Source organism: Drosophila elegans, unplaced genomic scaffold (assembly GCF_018152505.1).
Source record: "Drosophila elegans isolate 14027-0461.03 unplaced genomic scaffold, ASM1815250v1 contig_149, whole genome shotgun sequence".
Lineage (NCBI taxonomy): Eukaryota > Metazoa > Arthropoda > Insecta > Diptera > Drosophilidae > Drosophila > Drosophila elegans.
Window position 1 is genome coordinate 18,780,688 of NW_024545513.1, and position 19,693 is coordinate 18,800,380.

At 37.7% G+C, this 19,693-nt stretch overlaps 4 protein-coding genes across 8 annotated transcripts in view; 2 read left to right on the forward strand and 2 right to left on the reverse strand.

The window, feature by feature from the left end:
• The window catches only part of LOC108138534 (diacylglycerol lipase-alpha), a 30,253-nt gene extending 15,834 nt beyond the window's left edge, over positions 1-14,419 (reverse strand). For 3 of the 5 annotated variants that reach the window (XM_017260798.2, XM_017260797.2, XM_041708240.1), the window contains exons 1-2: positions 13,885-14,408; positions 12,039-12,260 (exon numbers count right to left, since the gene is read on the reverse strand). The gene's annotated coding sequence lies outside the window, so the exon portion shown is untranslated. Of the gene's footprint in view, positions 1-12,038; positions 12,261-13,884 lie in introns of all 5 variants that reach the window. The other 2 variants (XM_017260799.2, XM_017260800.2) reach the window with 2 other exon arrangements.
• On the forward strand, positions 968-2,442 carry LOC108138536 (galactose mutarotase). The gene has a single exon (XM_017260801.2). It carries the CDS (start codon positions 1,029-1,031, stop codon positions 2,187-2,189), a length of 1,161 nt encoding a protein of 386 aa, XP_017116290.1. The 5' UTR covers positions 968-1,028; the 3' UTR covers positions 2,190-2,442.
• Positions 14,420-15,587: 1,168 nt separating the features above from the next.
• LOC108138449 (TM2 domain-containing protein CG11103) lies at positions 15,588-16,409 on the reverse strand. Its single transcript, XM_017260651.1, has one exon. It carries the CDS (start codon positions 16,351-16,353, stop codon positions 15,676-15,678), a length of 678 nt encoding a protein of 225 aa, XP_017116140.1. The 5' UTR covers positions 16,354-16,409; the 3' UTR covers positions 15,588-15,675.
• A 391-nt stretch (positions 16,410-16,800) lies between these two features.
• Positions 16,801-19,568, forward strand: LOC108138574 (cathepsin B). Its single transcript, XM_017260856.2, has 4 exons — positions 16,801-17,138; positions 17,224-17,484; positions 17,617-17,784; positions 18,937-19,568. The coding sequence occupies exons 1-4, from the start codon at positions 17,019-17,021 to the stop codon at positions 19,408-19,410; spliced, it is 1,023 nt and encodes a 340-aa protein (XP_017116345.1). The 5' UTR covers positions 16,801-17,018; the 3' UTR covers positions 19,411-19,568.
• The last annotated feature ends 125 nt before the right edge of the window (positions 19,569-19,693 follow it).

The window sequence follows — 19,693 nt, forward strand, 5'->3', positions numbered from 1 at the left end:
CCGAAATCTATAAAAATGTATCTTTATCATTATTAAGCATAATTCATTTATCAAAATTCGGGGAATCTTCTTTCTGTACAAAAGGATTTTTTTTCTAGGAAATTATAGATGTTAATATTTCATTTATTAAAATTCATGGAAAACTATTTATTTCAAGCTCAAAATAGGAAAAAGGGATTATGTTTTTCAAGGACATTTTACAAACTAGTAACATTCATTTTGCACAATAAATGGATACATATTCTTTATCTTTATCTTTATCATTATTAAGCATAATTCATTTATCAAACTTCGGGGAATCTTCTTTGAATTCAAACTGTTCATAGCGAATTCATATTACAAATGGATTTTTTTTCTAGGAAATTATAGATGTTGATATTTCATTTATTAAAATTCATGGAAAACTATTTCAAGCTCAAAATAGGACAAAGGGATTATGTTTTTCAAGGACATTTTACAAACTAGTAACATTAATTTTGCACAATAAATGGATATATATTCTGATTTACTGAATAGAATTGATTCCCTGAAGGCAACAAGGTTGAAATTCATGTTTAAATGTCAAAAGCGCTTATATTATTTACCCTTCGTTTTGCACTTCTAAATGTCTGACTTTTTATAATTTGTAAGAGGTTGACAGCTTAGTTGCATTTTAATTTAAGTTTAGACCAGAGTGACAACATCGGTAAGCCAATAATTAAAACAGACGTGACTGATAATTCTTTATATATCTGTTATGTATTAATTGATTTTTAAGTTAAAATAAGAGAGAACGCTATAGTCGAGTTTTCCGACTAATTATATAGCCAACAAACTTTAAACTAAGCATTCCCCATACAAAACAATCGAAGTTTAGGTGGCGCCATCTGCGGAACTACTTTACGAGTAACGGGTACAAAAGGACGTATAACATCTACATAGCTCTTATTTTTTTTGACAACCTTTTCACATTTTCGATCAAACTTCAACAAAGTAAGAACTGAAACTTTGAACTAAATTCAAAATTAAATAGTCGTCCCCTTTTAATTATGGTTCAGGTTACCGAGGACATTTTCGGGATTGCGACCAATCCGTTTACGAAGAAGGCGCAGGTTGTTCGTCGCTATACGATGAGCAACGCCAATAACCTTTCGGTATCCATAATCCAACTAGGCGCCACGATCCAGAGTATTAAGATACCAGATGCCTATCACCAGGTGTCGGATGTGGTCCTCGGATTCGAAGATGTGGCTGGTTACGTTAAGTACAGGAATTACAAGTTCGGATGCACACTCGGACGAGTCACTGATGTGGTGGGAAACGGAGAGTTCTTCATGGACGAACGAAGGATCATTGTGTCGAAGAATCTCGGCCAGAAGCATCAGATTGATGGCGGCTTTGTGGGTTTCGATCAGGTCATTTGGGATCTGTATATGATACGACCGGATGGTGTTACATTGCGGCATGTGTCGCAGGATGGACACGAGGGTTTTCCCGGCACCTTGAACGTAATGATTCACTTCACCATCGACGATGACAACCTGTTCTTCATCCGTATCGAAGCCACTACCGACCAGACTACCCCCGTCAACCTATCCAATCACATTTACTTCAATCTGGCTGGCCAATGTACTGGTAAGAAAGGTATTTTTGATCATCGCATCACCATGGATGCTGTGGAAACGATGGAGACTTCTGCTGATGGACTTCCGACGGGACGATTTAATAACGATTCCGTATACGATATCCGTTTACCAGTTCTCATTGGCGATCGAGTGCGGCAGTTTGAGAAGAGATCAGCCAAGGGCTACAATGTATGCTATGCCCTCGATAAGGAGTTCGATTCCAATATAACCCGCTATGTGGGCAGATTTATGCATCCGCAATCGGGTAGATCCATGAAGATCTTGAGCAACCAACCGAGTGTGAAGTTTGCCACCGCCAATGATTTTCCCCAGGAACCGCTCGGTGAGGAACCGATTTTGGGCAAAAACTGCACCCGCTATTGGCAGCATAGTGGTTTTAGTGTCCAATTGCTTAACTATCCGGATGCAGTTAATCAGCCTGATTTTCCAAAAATCTTCATCAATCCGGGGGAGCACTATTTACACGAAACCATCTATCAATTTGGCATTCAGGAATCGTGGAAATGTTGCGCCGAACCCGAAGAACTAGAGGCCCTGGGCGAAGAGCCAATGCGGGGGCGTTAAATTTGAATGCCGCTGTCTAGGAAACATGTTTGAGAAGCGCAGAGAAGAGTCCTCCAAAAAATTCCATGAGCGGCATAATGATTGTGATTGTTTTGAGTATATTCCAATTGAAATTTATGGGACAAGTTTCATAAAGTAGTATTTAACTCCAAGCAATTGGAACCCTCTAAATGACACATTACATCGATTTTATGGTGAAAATTTGCTGTTATTGTGCAGGGAAGCCAAAAGAATAATTAAATTGTTTTATTAATTTTTTTTTGTATTTTTTGTTTTGGAAAGGAAAACATATTTAAGAGCTTCAAAAACGGTTAATGGATAAGTTTCTGAAACAAGCGCTTGTGCTGTTAATTAAGCTGTATTCCTGGCAATTATTATTCCCCATTTCCTAGAAATTTGTGCCATGACAAGTGCTTACACAAGACCTAAATGGGGAACTGCTCTTGACCATTCACCACATTATCAATTTGGCTGCTAGCTGGGGAAAAACCAAATGAAAATGGAAAATGTTTCCCAGAATGCATTAAACAATTGAAGCATTAGAAAATGTATCTGTTCGTTTCATTAAGTTTAAAGATTTGCAGAAATACCAAAACAAATATATTGTGTATATTAAACACAACGCACTTAGCCAGCAGGAAACTCGTTTGTGAAGCGCATAGAGCGACCCTCGAACATGAAAATGCGGCTAATGGGGCATCTGGCACGTTTTGGATCGATTGGAAATGTAACCTGATGTTTTGTGTACCCCAGATTGTTGACTGTTTGCTTTTGGTAATACTAAATTTAGCAACTCTGCTTGCGAATCCATTTTACTTGAAGTCTATAAAAAGCTAAACACCAGCGGACGGGGAAAATCGATCTAAATTTAGATGGGATGGACCGCTGCGAACCTCCGCTGGCATTGGTGTTTAGTGGCGTTTTGGGACCATTTTCCGCATATTTCGCAATTCACAATTGAATTTTCATCTCTCCGCTTTTATCGCTGCTGCAATTTGAAATAAATTATTCGCATTTAAGCCCGTTTTGGGGATGCAGCAGTACAAAGGTAAAACTGGGCGCACAACTCACCCACAGAAAGTGCAGTTGCCCTCGGGGGTTAATTGCACACTGCCCCCTGTTTCCGCCCATTTTACTTTTGCTTTTTTTTACTTTCCACGTTTCCCCTCGTTTCCTCGTCACCGTTTATGAATAACTTAATAAGCCTAGGCCGCACTCTCTGATTGCGGTTTCCACTTCCTTTTTTTGGCTATATTATATATGTAGTTTCTGTATTTCGCGTGACGTGCTCCTTCCAAGCAATTAAAAAAAAAAAAAAGGCCCGAAAATGGAAAATGCCAACGGTTTGACACTGGCTGTACGAAGGGATATCCACTCCAAGAAAATCAACCCATACATTTTAAATAAGATTATATTTAGTATTAAAACCATGTCAATTTAACCAAATAAAAGATATTCCTACTCACACAAATATTTGAATATGTATTGTTTTAAAAATATCAACCTTTTTTCTATAAAATAGAATATATTTTTCATTTTAACGAGATTCTTCTTCTGAATGTTTGTCAAGGGTGTCGACCAGGTCGACCGGACGAAAAAGGGTGGGTTAGGTTGGTGGGTGGTATGGAAAACAGCGAGCCTGCGCTTTGAGAAGGGTAAACACACATAGGAACCCGACGGGTCAGGGTATATAATGAGGGGGTTTAGCAGCATTTTCGCCAACGAGCCGCTAATGTAACGCCCAGCCCCTAGAAATGAGTTCTTTTAGGTGGGTTTTTTTTGTGCAACTATATGACACACTCACATCCTCCAGTTTACTGAACCAAAAATTACGGAAACAAGTGGTTGGACGATGCAATCATTAAATCTAGACATTAAGACAATTCTTTTTTGTGTAATTCTATGTTAAGAAAAAACAAAACATTATAGTGATTAAACCCCTGCTTCGGATTTGAAAATGTGCGATGAAAAAGTTTTTATAACGCTTAAAACTAAAGATTTCAATCAACTTTAGTTAGCTGATTGTAAACTGGACTATGCTCCACGATGAACTATTCTATTTATGTCTCGCCTTGTAATCTCTCCCAAAAAAAAATCACACCAAATGCTTTTAGTTGATTAATTTTCTTTTTTTTTCAAGTTAATACAAACAGTTCACATAATTTTATTGCCCTTGAGGTTCATTTTGTTAGTCCTATTTAATCGCATTGTAGCTGATTGACAATCTACCCCAAACACCAATGCCAATGAATTTAAATCCGCAAGTTTTGAAAATAATCAGATCTATTATTTGTGTTTTAATTGTTTGCACGACTTTTTATGTAATATATATATTTTTGTTTAGTAGATAAAAAGAATCCCTACATTTTGTTACATTTTGTTATGAGTGACTTCAGCTTCTATCGTCAAACAAATTAATTTTGCTCAAAGAATCTTTTAATGAAATGAAATTATGAATTTTCTTAGATTCCTTATACTGAATTCTATTAGTAACAAAGGCAATATTTGAGTGACCCAAATTCTGCGCTTGTGTAACGCCAATCACAACATAGATCTATGACACCGATGTCTCTGTCAATACAGCACATCGGTGGCTGATTGACAGCACAGCCATTATCCATCACTCCATCGTGGCAGAGCTATTGTGCTATTTGTTGCAATATGATCAGAATCGCACAAAAGCCCAGCCCCGACAAAGTTATGCACGATATACACTCATCTAGCATACACATATATCCTTTATATGGCGGGCAAATCCTTTGTCTGTAGGTGAAATGCGTCGGCGGAGGAAAAGCGGTTGGGAAAACCAGGGAAACCGGGGGGGTCGCGTCATAAAAACAATGTCATCACAAGGCAGCGTGTCGGACGGAAATCAACTAAAAGGCCAATGCCAGCAGTAGCACTCGTATACTGTGAGACAAGTGCGAAAAAGACGGAAAATGAGCCGCAGAAAGAGATGGGAAATGTTTGAAAGAATAAGATGGAGATAGGGCAGCAGCAGCAGCAGCGGCAGCGGCAGCGGCAAAAGTTGCGTTAGGAACCAAGAACCAACCAAGAACAAAAACCAAAAGAAAGTTTTATGGCAATAATGACGAGTCCCGTTTAATGACTATAAAGATAAAGGCCACGATGATGTGCCTGTGGATGAGCCAGACCGAATATATTGGGTATAAACGCGAGCTCATATAAAATGAAGTGTCGCATATGCCAATGGGTACACTTTAAATCGGAGAAGATCCTTTTGTTTTGGCTAGTTTGGGCACATTAATTCCAAAACTGATTCAACTATCAGTAAAATTAATTGGACCTTAAAGCCATCAGAATAGATTGCATTCGTATACTCTTAAAAATTTTAAGATTTTTAATTTTTTGTGTACAATTGCCCTCAATGAAATAGTTAAGAGTGTCCATTCCAGCTTACAACGCACAAATAAATAAAAAAATGATTAGGTGTCCATATATTCGAAGCTACATATATCCGTACATATTTAGGTTAAATTTCGATGAATCATAAGACAAAAAAAATAGAACATAAGAACGCTTGGAAGCTATTTATTTTGTATCTTTGAAGTTCTGGCAAAACTGAAAATGAGTCTATAAAGAAGAAAACAAATAGCTTCGCTGACGCTTTTCAGTTCGTTTAGTTTGGGTTGGTTTTGATGACAGGACAAAACAGTAAGGGAGGAATGCTGTTCATTTGACATTTTTAACCAATTTCCCATATATTCCCATTTTATATATGCACTAGAGATTGGAGTCACAACAAACAAGCAGGGTAATTTCTGTCCTTCTTCGGATTTCGTGAAAGCTTTACATTGCTTTGCATCTTTAATTTCTCTCGCCCGCCCTTTTTTTTATCGCATTTTGGTATTTATTATATCTAATGGAATGTGGCAAAAGCATGAAGGAAAAGCCGGAAAAGGAAGGAAAATCGTAGCGGGACAAGGATAAAGGGCAGGCAGGAAACACGCAAGGAATGCTGCTGCCAGCTTTGAATTTTTGCCCCAAAAAGGAGTTACAGCACATACATAAATTAATACAATGACTAAACTAGACTTCCAAATTTAATAAGACATTTACACTATTAAATATACATTTTCAAGTGTTTTATTGTAACGCCACTGACAGCAAATAAAGTTCAAAATTTTCAGCAACAAAATAAAATAAACATGACGTTACATTCGAAGTGCACTTGTTATTTCCTTTTTAATTTTAAAAGCTTTACATTTTGTGAGTTTTATCAAGAATGAATGCTTGAATCAACATTTATTATACATTATGAACAACACCAAATAAATTATTCATTGAATTGATATTTTTCAACTCTGAATTACTTCCAAATGTTGTATTTTATTATTAAAATGTGTAATACAAAAATGTCGTAAGTTTTAGGTGAGTAAAAAGAAATGAGATAAGGAATGCTTTTTAGCTTTATCAACATTGTTTGCGAGAATCAACCGATTCCGAAACATAATAAACAACCCGAAATATGTTATTCATTGTTCCGATAAGGATTTTAGTTCAATTCTGAGTTGTTTGTTGTTTAAAATTGTCGTTTTTATTATAAAAAGAATAAAAAAAAATAAAAAGAAGCAAAATTCCGTTGATTCTGATTTAAAAGTGGTATTTTCAAATACAGTGTAAGTTTTTTTATTTTATTTACTTTGTCTTGGCAAACGCCATCTTAACTGCCAGCATGTTGTTATTTACCAAAGTTGAAAATTATGGACCCACTCGACTATAATTATAAAATGTAATTAAGATATTATCACCATTGGGTGCAAAACAGCCGAAGGAAAAGGAAGAGGCTAAAATTGTGGCTCCACTTTCTTTTGGGAGCGCACAACAATAAAGAGTAAGCAACATAGTGCGAATGCATCCAGCATAAACAATAACAAAAAGAACGGAAAGCAGCACTCACACAACCGCAAAGGAACACTGAAAGAAAACAAAAGCAATATCAAAAGCGTCTTAAAGCGTTAGGGAGCCTTTCGCACGCATTGTTTTCCAACTCCATTGTTATTGTAATTGTTCTTGCCGCCAACGAAGGATAACAAATGTATAAGTAACTCCACAGAAAAAAAATGTCTAATGTTTTTAAATGTTGCATTTTAAATTTAAAAATACTTTAAGAATTTTTAAAAATTATATTATTGGTTAAATAGAATGCAATTTGAAAAATTTAAACACCTCAACAACGAAAGTTTTTGAATTGTGTTTTAAGTGTCGCAATTTTAGTCTTTATATACCTTTGCTCTTGCGGTTTTTTCTCCGCAGGCCGTAAAAAATACAATGTAGAATATGAGACACCCAAAATAAATTGCATATACGAAAGGCGTGTGAAGATAACTTTGTTCGAAATAGAATGTATTTGTGGATATTGCCTATGCCAACTTATTATGCACTTAGATTCCACATTTTTTAACATATACAATTGTAGATCATGGCTATTAATGCTGATTAATAAAGTTAACTTTCTTACTTAGTTTTGCAGCACTACAATAAACTTTTTGACTCTAAAACTAATGGGCATAAAAATAACAAAGAAAAAGGCTTAAAACAACACTCCAATTTTTAGAGTCGGAAAAAATGTGCAATTGTTTGTGGCAAACAATTTTGCCAAGCAGAACAAAACCGACAAGAAAAAAAGAAAGAAGTCACACTAAGAAAAAAACATTAATTTTCAAGATAAAAAACTAATCATAAAAATATATTGTAAAACCAACGCGTTCTATAAACAATGCAGTTCCAAAGCATTTTTAAGAAGTTAACAAAAACTTAATTCGATTATTTTGGGCGAGCAAGGTAACTCTTAACTGATATTCTTATTTTTCCAGAGTGTTACAGATAGTAAGACATAAGGAGAGGAAGACGTCGACTGGGACCGGTTTGGCAAAAGACGGTGGTGAGTTTTACAAAGTTCACACACCACACACACACACACCTATCTACCCACCCACCCACTTATCGCTTTTCTTTAACAACCCTCCTCAAATTTTACTGGAGCATAGAGAAGACGCGTGGACGACACAGAATAAGAACAACAGCAAATAACAGTACAGTGTACGCTCGATACAGTGCATCCACAAGAGATATTACAAGTTTCTATTATATATTTGGTTCACTATATATTTTAGCAATATTCAAATATTTCTTTCACAGTTCTTATTGGTATTTTAGACACCAGAAAAAAGGCTTCGGTAATTATTCCAAAATATGTATAAGAATATACCCTTTGCCTAAATTTCCAATCCCAAAACTCTAAATCTTTTATAAGAAATGTATTCACGAATTTTGATTGACCCTCTGATCATTGGCATTGCATTTAAAGCATTTCCCTCCCATGAAGACGATTTCTAACAAATCAAATGTATGTAATCGTAATAATGATTACTTCAACTCAATGGAATCTTCAATACAAATTAACACTGTAATAGAAGTGTCAGCAAAGAAGACGATTTCCATTCCAGCACAAATAAAAGCCGCTAAAAGTCGCCAATGGCCGTCTGGGTGGATGGATGGTGGGTGGCAAAATGGGTGCCATAGTGGGTGGTGGGTGGGTGGTTAGGTGGCACAAGTGACGCTTTCGCGTATGGCGACAGCCTGGCAGCTTTGACATTTGCATGTGTATTATGCGTGGCCCTCTGGCCATGTGTTTGTATGGGGAGTTTTCGCCAATACACACACACACACACACACACACACACACTCACACACACACACATAAGGCATCCTAGATTGGAAAATCCTTCAAAGTTCAGAAACAGAACAACAGGCAACAAAATCATCACCATCGCCAAGTTTGTGCTTCTTTTTGTTCACTTTGAGAGCAGGGCATATGGACAGATGGTCAGAAGGACAGACAGCACCCTTGACATTTTCCAATCCAGCTTTTGGCCGCCGTGATTGGATAGCCATCTGATCCAGATATAGTGATCAATTATTGCCTGAGCTTGATAACAACGGAAATTACGCCAAGCATTGACCACAATAAATTTAGTCAAATCTCTTCAGTTACTTAAAGTTTCAAAAACCAAATGGTTTAGATAAATGTAAATATATCGAACCACCATAAGAAAGATTGCTCTTGGGATTCTCTTCTTTCTACTACTACTCTTTTGTAGTGTAAATCGTAATGTAAAAATAAAAACGTAAAAGAAACTTTACATTTAGCAATGCTTCAAAACAAATTTTTCCAACTCATAATTTTAAACTTTATTTGATGGTAAGGTCAGGTAAATTTACGAAATGTTTTACACAACACGTGAGAGATAAATAGACAAACATTATCCCAAACGAGCTTTACAAGAGAGCTATATATATTTGAGATATAAAGGTGGGAATTACATTAAATATAAAATCTATTTTAAGTTATTTATTACAAACAGAATTCCGCCAAACAGGTCTTTGTGGTTCCGCAAAGATTTATCGGCTCATTCTTTCCGTTTTCTGGATGTCATCGCAGCCGTGGGTTGTGTACTATCCTCCTGCTTTGGAGCAGTACAGCCAACTCCAGAGACAGCGGCCCAGAAAACTGAGACCGAAAATGAAAATGAAACTGAAACAACACACGTTGCTACGCGCCGCTGGCAGCCCAACCTGCACATATTCGCTATCCTTCGTCGAGAATCGAGAATCCTCCTTCACAGTTCAGAGGGCTGATGCTGCTGTTGCTGCTGTTGCTGCTGCTGCTGCTGCGGTTGTCGTCCCCAAAAATAACTAACCCCCGAAGAGCTCGGGCCACGCAAGTTTTAATGGGGGATAGGAAAAATGGAATGCTTGGACATGGACAGCCGCAGAAACAGCCACACATACTGGCGACGAAAAAATCAACGACTACGGCTGAGTTTTGGACTGGTGGCTGTCTCACTGTCTCACTACGACTCCCAGTTTCCCTTTTCCAACCCTGAAAATTGCCACCCACCTTGCATACACGCAGGAAAATGATGATCCAATATTGCGACCGACCATAGCCACGTGCGTTTTATTTCCAAATAACCATTTTCGAATGACCGAATGCATATATGAAATTACTAAACACAGCTGGAAGACATTAGGTAAATACATAAATGATTTAAGGATTTTTCGAAAATGTTATGGGTTAATAACTCAAAATGTCAAGTGAAATGACCGCAGTCCCTAGCCAAATCCATTAAAATTTTGTATGATCTTAGAAAAACATTGGTTTTGGATCGGGGTAAACTTAAAAAAGGCCGGACGTAATCCTTATTATAAAAAATACGTAAATATAAGTCGAAATTTTGTATGCTCGATTTAAAATGGATGACATTTTTTTTTGTGTAGGTCACACTTCTTAATTTTTTAAAAAAATTTATTTTGAAATATTTTATTCCATGCTATTTATTTTTGTGCAATGTTATGGCATTGCTAGTGGCAAACGAAAGCGACATCATCAAATTTTTTGTCTATTTTTAGTACTTTTTGTTTTGATTTTTTTTTTTTTTTTTTTTAATTTACCCCCGTCTTTCTGTGGTATTTGTTTTCCTTGTTTTGTATTGCTGTTTCATTCTGTTAAACGATATTTTCAATTTGAAAAATCATTTACACTTGCAGCAGTTCGAAGCACTTAAATTCAACGATGGGGATGACTTTTTATAAAATCGCTATCATCGGAAAAAGGGGGGTTGGACGTCCTCAATGAGGTTTTAAACTTTTCAAGATGTCTTTGCTTTTAATTCGGGGATGATGTTTACCTATTATTTTATCACAGACTGACAAAAAAAAGTAACTCAAAACACTATTCCATTAATAAGTTAAAATATAATAAAGTGTCAAATTACTAAATACTAAAAATATTTTCGAAATAAAATAGCTTTAGATAAATACAAATATTCCCGTCTTGCTTAAAAATTTGTTTTTCATTTCATTTTAATTAAATAGTTTGTGTTATCCTATAATTTGATACACTATAATTTAATTTAATTATCTTAAACTGGGTTTTAGATAAATTAAATTTTATCAAACTGCTGTGATTTATTTCCTACTAAAATTTTTTCATATGCTCACCATCCCTTACAATTAATTAGGCTAATCGGCGTCTTTTTCTTTTCATTATATAATAGATTAAAGTGAATAATCTCAAATGAGGTTCACCCCATCCCCTTCAGCTGTCAAACTGTGAACTACATTTCTAGTTTCGTTTCTTTTTGTGTGTTTATTATGCTGTGTCTACAATTTGGCAAAATTACAAATTAAACAGTAAAATCAGCAGTGTATGTGTGAGACAGAATGGAGGAACAAGAGTAAATATATATAGATGAGTGTGTTTCAGATAAGTGCATATACAGAGAAAAATATACCTGACATTCTGAGACAACTCAGTAGTATTCATATTAACACATATTTCGAAAATAGTTTTTAAAAATGCAAAAGGTCTCAAGGTTTTGAAGACACCAAATAATGGAGTCATTTTATCACCATATTTTAACTTAATAAATATTTCATAAGCCAAAACTATCAAAAATTTTAGTTTTAACAATTATAAAATATTATAATTACAATCGTGATATTAGTTAATGCTAATGCTAAAAAACAAGTAACACAACTTAATTTTTGTCAAAAGTTTAAAAAAAAATGGTTTTATATTAACTAGATAGATTTGAAAGTAAGAAAACTTAAAATTACTTTTGAAAAAATATGAAAAGCCATTAAAACTAATTTGGATTTTTAATTTTTTTGAAATTGCTTAGTGTAAAATTTTAAAAAGGTTTCAAAATTTTGAGCTCCTCAAATTGCTTTAAAAAATAGTTTTCTGTGCAAAATTGTATAGGGTTTCATAATATATTTTTTCTTCGTTAGAGTACAAAAAATTGTGCAGAAAATTCATACCGCAATTTGTTGTTGCCAGCGCGACGCTGGCTGCAGGCGGGCGTCGCTGCTGACGCCGCTGCTTCTTCGGCTGCTGCGGTCGAACAAAAAGTTGGCAACTTTTGATGTTGGTTTTCGGTTGGTTTTAATTTTTCTTGGCTTCGGTTAACGCTTTTCTCCGATTCACGGCTTCTTGTTATATATTTTATGGTTTTTACTTCACGCTGCTTTGCTTATGTTGCACTTTTAAACAAAAATTCCGAACATGAAAAAAATTGAGGAAAAAAAAACGTTTTACGGTTGGCTTCATTAACAATATTGTTTGTTGTTGTTTTCTCTTAACACTTTCTCGCCCGCGAAAGGCAAATGAGATGGAGATAGACAGATAGATAGATAGGTAGAAAGAGAGAGTGAGAGCTACTAAATTGCCAAGAATTTGATCTTTTATATTTCCGCAGTATCGTTAAATTAGCTGTTTGCTGGCTATTTATAGGCCGGATAAGACCTTAAACATGACCTGAAGCTCACGTTCATAAGTATGTGCTTCGCTTAACCCTAGATAGACTTACTTTTTTAAATTACATTTTCTTTCCTTTTCCTTTTTTTATTTTACCTTAAAAAAAAAAATTAGTTTTATATTTTTTGAATTAAACTAGGCAATGTTATCTAATTTATTTAGGTTAATCAAGGGTTAAGATATTCACCAAGCGGGAAATCTGTCATCTAGCCACTTTGGATTTAAGCACTTTTTAAGGAAATAAAGCGCAACTGTCACTGCAAATGGGCTTCCACTTCAGTCCACAGTGACTTTATGGCCCTATATAAGACCATTTTTTATTCAACATTTAATGTCCCCATAAAAGCTCGGTTCCCTTGTATTACTCGCAGAATTAATTCAGTTTCTTTACCCTCTGGTAACAAAAATCTAATCTTCTTTTTAGAGCTTCAAAAATTGCCATAGTTTGCATTAATCAATAAATTAAAAAGAAAATTACTTTAAAACTTAAAAAAGACTTTTCTGAGATTTTAAAGTTTGCATTGAATGTGGGACACTCCTGTTCAGGATGCTGCTAATTAGGAATATACTGGCTGCTCTTTATCTCGCTTACATCATCTTCGTGCTACGGTAGCCGAGTACCGAGTATCGGGGTATCGAATACCGGCTGACGCGTACCGTTAGGCAGCTGCACTTAATGAGGCTGAACTTTCACACTGCTGCAGCAAAACTGAAGCAATTATGCACACAGAAAAAAAATTAACCTGAATATACAAATTTTTAAAATAATTTTTAATAATTCCTAAGATGAATTCTACATTTGTTCATTTGTACATTTGTAAGCGCTGATAAATCAAAAGCTTGGGTGCGAATCCCACTGCTGTTCAATGAAATTCTGTTATAAAATTTCTATTTTTAAACTTTATATGTTAAGCTTTATGGATTTAACATTTTTTAAAACTGCTTACAAAGACCTGGATTCCAAAATACTTTGCTGGCCAATGAAATTTTTGGTTTTTTTTTATTTGAGGTCCACTTAAATTTTCCTATTAAGTTTAACTTCAGTGAAGTGGGTCGCCGTTTTTTTCTTTCTGTGTAGCGCCGACGGCCTTGGCGGTTATTTACCGGCGACCGGTAATGCGGGCGCTGCTCCGTCGACGCTGCGTGGGCGTGAAAGTCGCAGCGGCGATGGCAGTAGCCTTAATCCCGCTCGAACGGATTAAGTATTAAGGCGATGATGCTAAAGGAAAAGGGGATTCAGGTGTGCGAGCGGATCAATAAATGGAAATCGCTACTGGCTCTCTTTCGCTCTTTCTTTCTTTCTCTCCCTTCTTCTTTTTCTTATTCGCCTTTCTGTTTACACTTATTTACCATTCAGTTTTTGCTGTTTTTCCAATTTACACACACCAACAGACACGCACACACACTGTACATAGAAGGAACAACCACTAAAGCACCGTTAGTCCATCAGCATCCAAAGAAATTCGAAATGTCTCGACGTCTCTGCCGGCGTCGCTGTCGACGTCGGCGTCCCCATGTTGTTCTTGTTCTTGTACTTCTTTTCCCATTGAATTTACACACGATTTTGTTTACGTTCTTGTGCCGCAATTTAAGTAGTATTACTATTTCTTTCGACTGTCATCACTCGTCTTCGGTTTTTTATCGTTTGTTGTATGCATAAATTCTCGCTGCACAATATATTTTCGTTTGTTTTATTTATGCACCGTGCAATCTGCGGCTCCTTCTCGCTGTTGTTGTTGTTTCTTGCGGGAGACGCGCACGCGGCGTCGTCAATGGTAATGGAGAAAGGTAACAGAGTAAAGAGAAAGCGTCCGCTCAGCCACTCTAACGTCGACCGCGCGCGAGGCGAGCTTTTTGGCAATTGACTTTATGGGTTGAATTTCTTTCGTTTCGAGGGCAGCTTTTTGCGGCGGCAGCGACGCAGGCAGCGCTGCGGCGTAACGCCGACTGCCAGTGTGACCAAGTGGGGGGCAAAAGTAGTCTATAAGCGGGGATAATACAATGTCTCCACTAGTGAATAGATTGGGGGATTGGCGTAAAACGCAAAACGACGAAGAAATTAAAAATTGACTTTTGTATGCTGGGGAAGGTGCACAATTGTTTTAACAATGAAACCGAAAGGCAAATTGGTTTCAGGGGACAGCATCCGGCAGACTTGCGGGGAAAATCCAATATCACTACTGGTCAAATAAGTGTAAGTTCATCAGTATTTTGCTGCATTTTAACTTCCCAATGATTTGGAGTTAACGTTAATGAAGAAATAGTTCTAGTAATAATAAGTCTTTTTATTTGTTTATTTGTTGCCTTACTACTTTTTTTAAAGCGCGGATAATAGTTTACAAGCAATACAATAGTATACAATACAATAGTTTAATACAATTACAATAGTTTGTTGGGTTTTGAAAAATAAAACGCTTATAGTAATGTTGAAAGTAGGGAACGGTGTGGCAGCCATATAATTTGTATAAAATGCAATGTCTTCACTGGAGATGGAGCTGTAACTTGGCGCTCAATTCAAAACAGTTGTAAATGGGAAAAAAATTTGTTTAATTTGTTTCCTTGTGGGAAAGCGTGATAAAAGGATCGGTCAGCTAAGCTTACCTTGTTTTTAACGATTTACCTCACTCTATTTATCTTTTTTTGCTATTTTTTAACAACTTACGCTTTTTAATCTTATCAAAATTGGTTGATTATATGGTACATCTGTCTGGTCCTTTTTTGGTTTAAAAAAGAACGTGTAATTTGATGTGATCGCGGCTCAAGTTTAAGCATCTTGGACTTCTATATATTCGACTTCCTTAAAGACAATTGAGATAAATAAACTAAATTTCGTTATTTCTAAGAGAAATGGCTTTTAGTTAACATTAAGCGCAGAATTCTTCTATGGAAGTTATATGATAATTTTAGTCCTGTGTGCTCGTTTCCATGGGAACTTATAAATATATTTTGAAACTCCTAAAAGTGGTCTGAAGATGAACAAGTTTTAAAGGCAATTATTCTTGGCAAAGTAAGGCCGTGCAATTGCCCATTCCTTCTAATGAAAACATTAAAAGTAAGATTAAATTATGCAGAATTTGGCGTGGTTTACTTAACGAGCTTACTGAACTACTTAAAGCTAGAGGACACAAGCATATCACACGTCTAGACATAGGGGTTCCAATTGCTGCCGTCCTCCGGCAGCAGGTTATTGGTGATCAGCAGGATGACGTCGATGATCCACCAGACGCCCACGCCGCCCATGGTGAGCAGTTTGCCGACGGCGGTGCCCGTTTGTCCCAGGCAGAAGCGATCCATGCCGAGGAATCCGAGGAGCATGCTGTAGATCAGGGTGGTCACGAAGTAGTGATCCGTGTAGCGGACACAGGGCACTCCATCGCGCAGGAAGGTGCGATTGCCGTAGCAATCGATGTCCGCGAACACGGTGCACACCACCTTGGCGTGCTCCACCTCCTCGTAGGTGGATCCTCCGAACTTGAGGCAGCCGTGATCCTTTTCCCGCTGTGCGGTGGCATTCTCCCGGTGATCAACGGGATCCTTGCAGTCCAGAAAGTCGCGCGGCAGGAACGAGCACATGACGTTCGGTCCCAACGGGTAAAAGGCCGAGTTTGCAGCTCCGCCGCCGGAACCGGAGGATGATGACGACGAGGATGAGGGTCCCATTCCGGAGCCAAGTTGCGCCTGCACGGGCACCACCGACTGCACTGCCGTGCCGGAAACCACCGTCTGCGGCTGCTCCTTGTCGCTCCGCGCCTGAATAGCCTGGGCGGATTGATGGTTGGTGGCCACCAGGAACGCAACAACTCCGTAGAATATCCGCATCTTTGCGATTTCTTGATCAAAATATTGCCGGTCAGTGTGACCACACCCTGACTGTGTTGACAGAGCTCTGTTATCTTCCATTGTGAATAAACTGCTATCGATAGTTCTTGTTTACAGCAGTTCGTATCCCTAGTTCGTTTGTAGCTCTGGTTCTGGTTCCAATATTTTTGAACTCCAAATTTCGAATAATAGATTTTAATAAATATTATACTATATATTTTAGAAAAGAAAATAAAAAAATGTTTTTACAATTAGATTCAAAATATAAATAATCTTTATTAATTCTCTTTGAAATTTTCTCGTTTGAACAATATATTAATTTGTGGGAAAAAAAACTGAAATTTGCTTGCCCCATTACCGATCACGCGCGCATCTCTACTTTCGATAGGCGATACTTTCCTCGCATCGGTGTGCACACACTGGCCGCGTAATCAACGGGCGCCAACCATTTTTTTCCCGAACAGAACAGAACAAAAACAAGAGAACATAGAGGCATAAAGAGCGTTCTCCGTCCGTTTTTCACTGGCAGTTCAAAAACAACAACGGAACAGAGAACGCAGAATATCCGACGCGTCATTTCCCCCAATTTATTCAAGTGATTTGTGATTTGTGAACTGTTGTATTTTGCTGTGTCAGCGCCGTTGGGTATTTGCAGAGCGAAGAAAATGAAACTTTTGCTCCTGGTGGCCACCGCGTGCTCCGTGGTGGCCCTGTCCTCCAGTGAGCCATCGCTGCTCTCCGATGAGTTCATCGAGGTGGTGCGCAGCAAGGCAAAAACCTGGCAGGTAAGCGGCAACTTCTCCTTTGTTTTCCTTTGTTTTCCCTGCTGACGTGACAAGAAAATTGCATTTTCCGTACTCTTTCCGCCAGGTGGGACGTAATTTCGATAAATCCGTAACGGAGGATCACATTCGTCGCCTGATGGGCGTCCATCCGGATGCGCACAAGTTCGCATTGCCCGAAAAGCGAAAGGTTTTGGGCAACTTGTACCAGGGAATTGAAGGTGATATTCCGGAGGAGTTCGATTCGCGGACGGCGTGGCCAAACTGCCCCACAATTGGTGAGATTCGCGACCAGGGATCCTGCGGCTCCTGCTGGGCCTTCGGCGCCGTGGAAGCCATGTCCGATCGGGTACGTACACTGTTAAGCCTACAAATACATATTGCTTATCTTATCGATATTGTGGGCACTACGATGACCCACCTTCTCTTTGTTTAACCTGCTGATTTCTCACCGATTTCTCCAATCGATTTCGCAATGCAGGTGTGCATCCATTCCGGCGGCAAGTTGAACTTCCACTTCTCGGCCGATGATCTGGTGTCCTGCTGCCACACCTGCGGCTTTGGCTGCAACGGCGGTTTCCCAGGCGCCGCCTGGAGCTACTGGACGCGCAAAGGCATCGTCAGCGGCGGACCCTACGGATCCAACCAGGTTGGTGGAGTCCTTATGTACTTATGTTCATTAGTATCCCCTTAGCAGGCTTAGAACTAAATAGAAAACAAATGCAGAACCCTTTTTTCAAACTTCTTGAAAATGTTTCGACCATTTTAGAAAAAAAAACGTTTTGAAAAGTTTTCTTTGCAGACTTTTTTTTTTACTGTATTTCTCAGTTTTGAAATCTTTACTTAATATCATTTCATTATTATCTGATAAAAAAAAATAAGGGTAACAATTAACTAACCACTGCAAAACAATTATTTCTTCGAATTTTGAATTTCGAGCCAGTTGTTTTAAGAAAACACCTTAAAACTCAGTAGGTATTACATTATCTTGTAAAGTTTGCTTAGATTTTAGAATAAATTCGTTGAAAGATTTGAAATTTTTTTTTCGACAACCTCGTATAAATTAGCGTTGGAAAATATAATATAATAGGTATTTTCTTTTCAATTTCATTTTATTTTCAATCACAAGGCTAAATTTGTTTAGAGGGCCTTTTAAGCAACATTTTTCTTTGAGGAATTGTTACACAAAAATGGTTTTAGAGCAACTTTAGTAGGTTCTTTGTTTACTAGAAGTTAGGAACGGTGTTTACGACGCCATATAGCACTTTTATACTAAAGATATCGCTGGAAAACGGCTTGACATTTATCTCTATATATGTACATATTTTAATATATACCCATGGCTATAATTTTTTTGGATGCACTCCAATTTGCAATGAATCTTTGAATGTTTTCTTTCAAATATTTCTCAATAATTTATCATACCACAAACTAGGATTACTTTCAACTAGTTTCTTTAGCTTTATTTATACATTACAACATAATAAACTTTCTTTGTTTACATGCCGAAGTTATCTCTCAGTTTAGGAGTTTTTATTGGCAGACATTCTAGTAAATGCAGTATAGGGAATTTGCTGATAGCTGCAAAAAGCAGAGACATCGTCGTAAGGGACAAATACTTATTTTTAAAGATAAGGGCTTTTAAATAAATATGCATTAGAGAGTATTAACAGCAAGATCTGGAAATAATAAAAAAAAAATGAACTTTGAAAGTGAAATATACTCATAAGAAAGAAAGTATTTTCTTTTAGAGAGATTTTTGCATTATGACTTTATGTCTAATATACATTTTTCATTGCAGGGCTGCCGTCCTTACGAGATTTCGCCGTGTGAGCACCACGTGAATGGAACCCGACCGCCGTGCTCCCCGGGCGGTGGAACGCCCAAGTGCCAGCATGTGTGCCAGAGCAGCTACACGGTGGATTACGCCAAGGACAAGCACTTTGGCTCCAAGTCATACTCGGTGCGCCGCAATGTGCGCGATATCCAGGAGGAGATCATGACCAACGGACCGGTTGAGGGGGCGTTCACCGTCTATGAGGATCTCATTCTGTACAAGGAGGGCGTCTATCAGCATGCTCATGGCAAGGAGCTGGGCGGTCATGCCATCCGCATTCTGGGCTGGGGCGTGTATGGCGACGAGAAGATCCCATACTGGCTCATTGGCAACTCGTGGAACACCGACTGGGGCGATCATGGCTTCTTCCGCATCCTGCGTGGCCAGGATCACTGCGGCATCGAGAGCTCCATTTCGGCTGGTCTGCCCAAAGTGTAGATGTGTATGTGTATTCCGGCTATACGCTGATATCAACCCTCTATTTTCTATCGCCCCCTTTTTATTTCCATTCCAAATCGTAAATGACGTTTGTAGTTAATGTAAACAATTAAACCTGATTGATAATAAAGTATTGTATATGATATATATGTATGGAACTGATCGTCGGCTTACTGAACTCTGTACAGTGTTACTTCTTTAACTCAAAAGCTAATGCAAATCAAAAGTTAGAAGATAGAGGTTTTGTAAAATGCTAAAGATTGGAAAAAGATTAACTTAATTA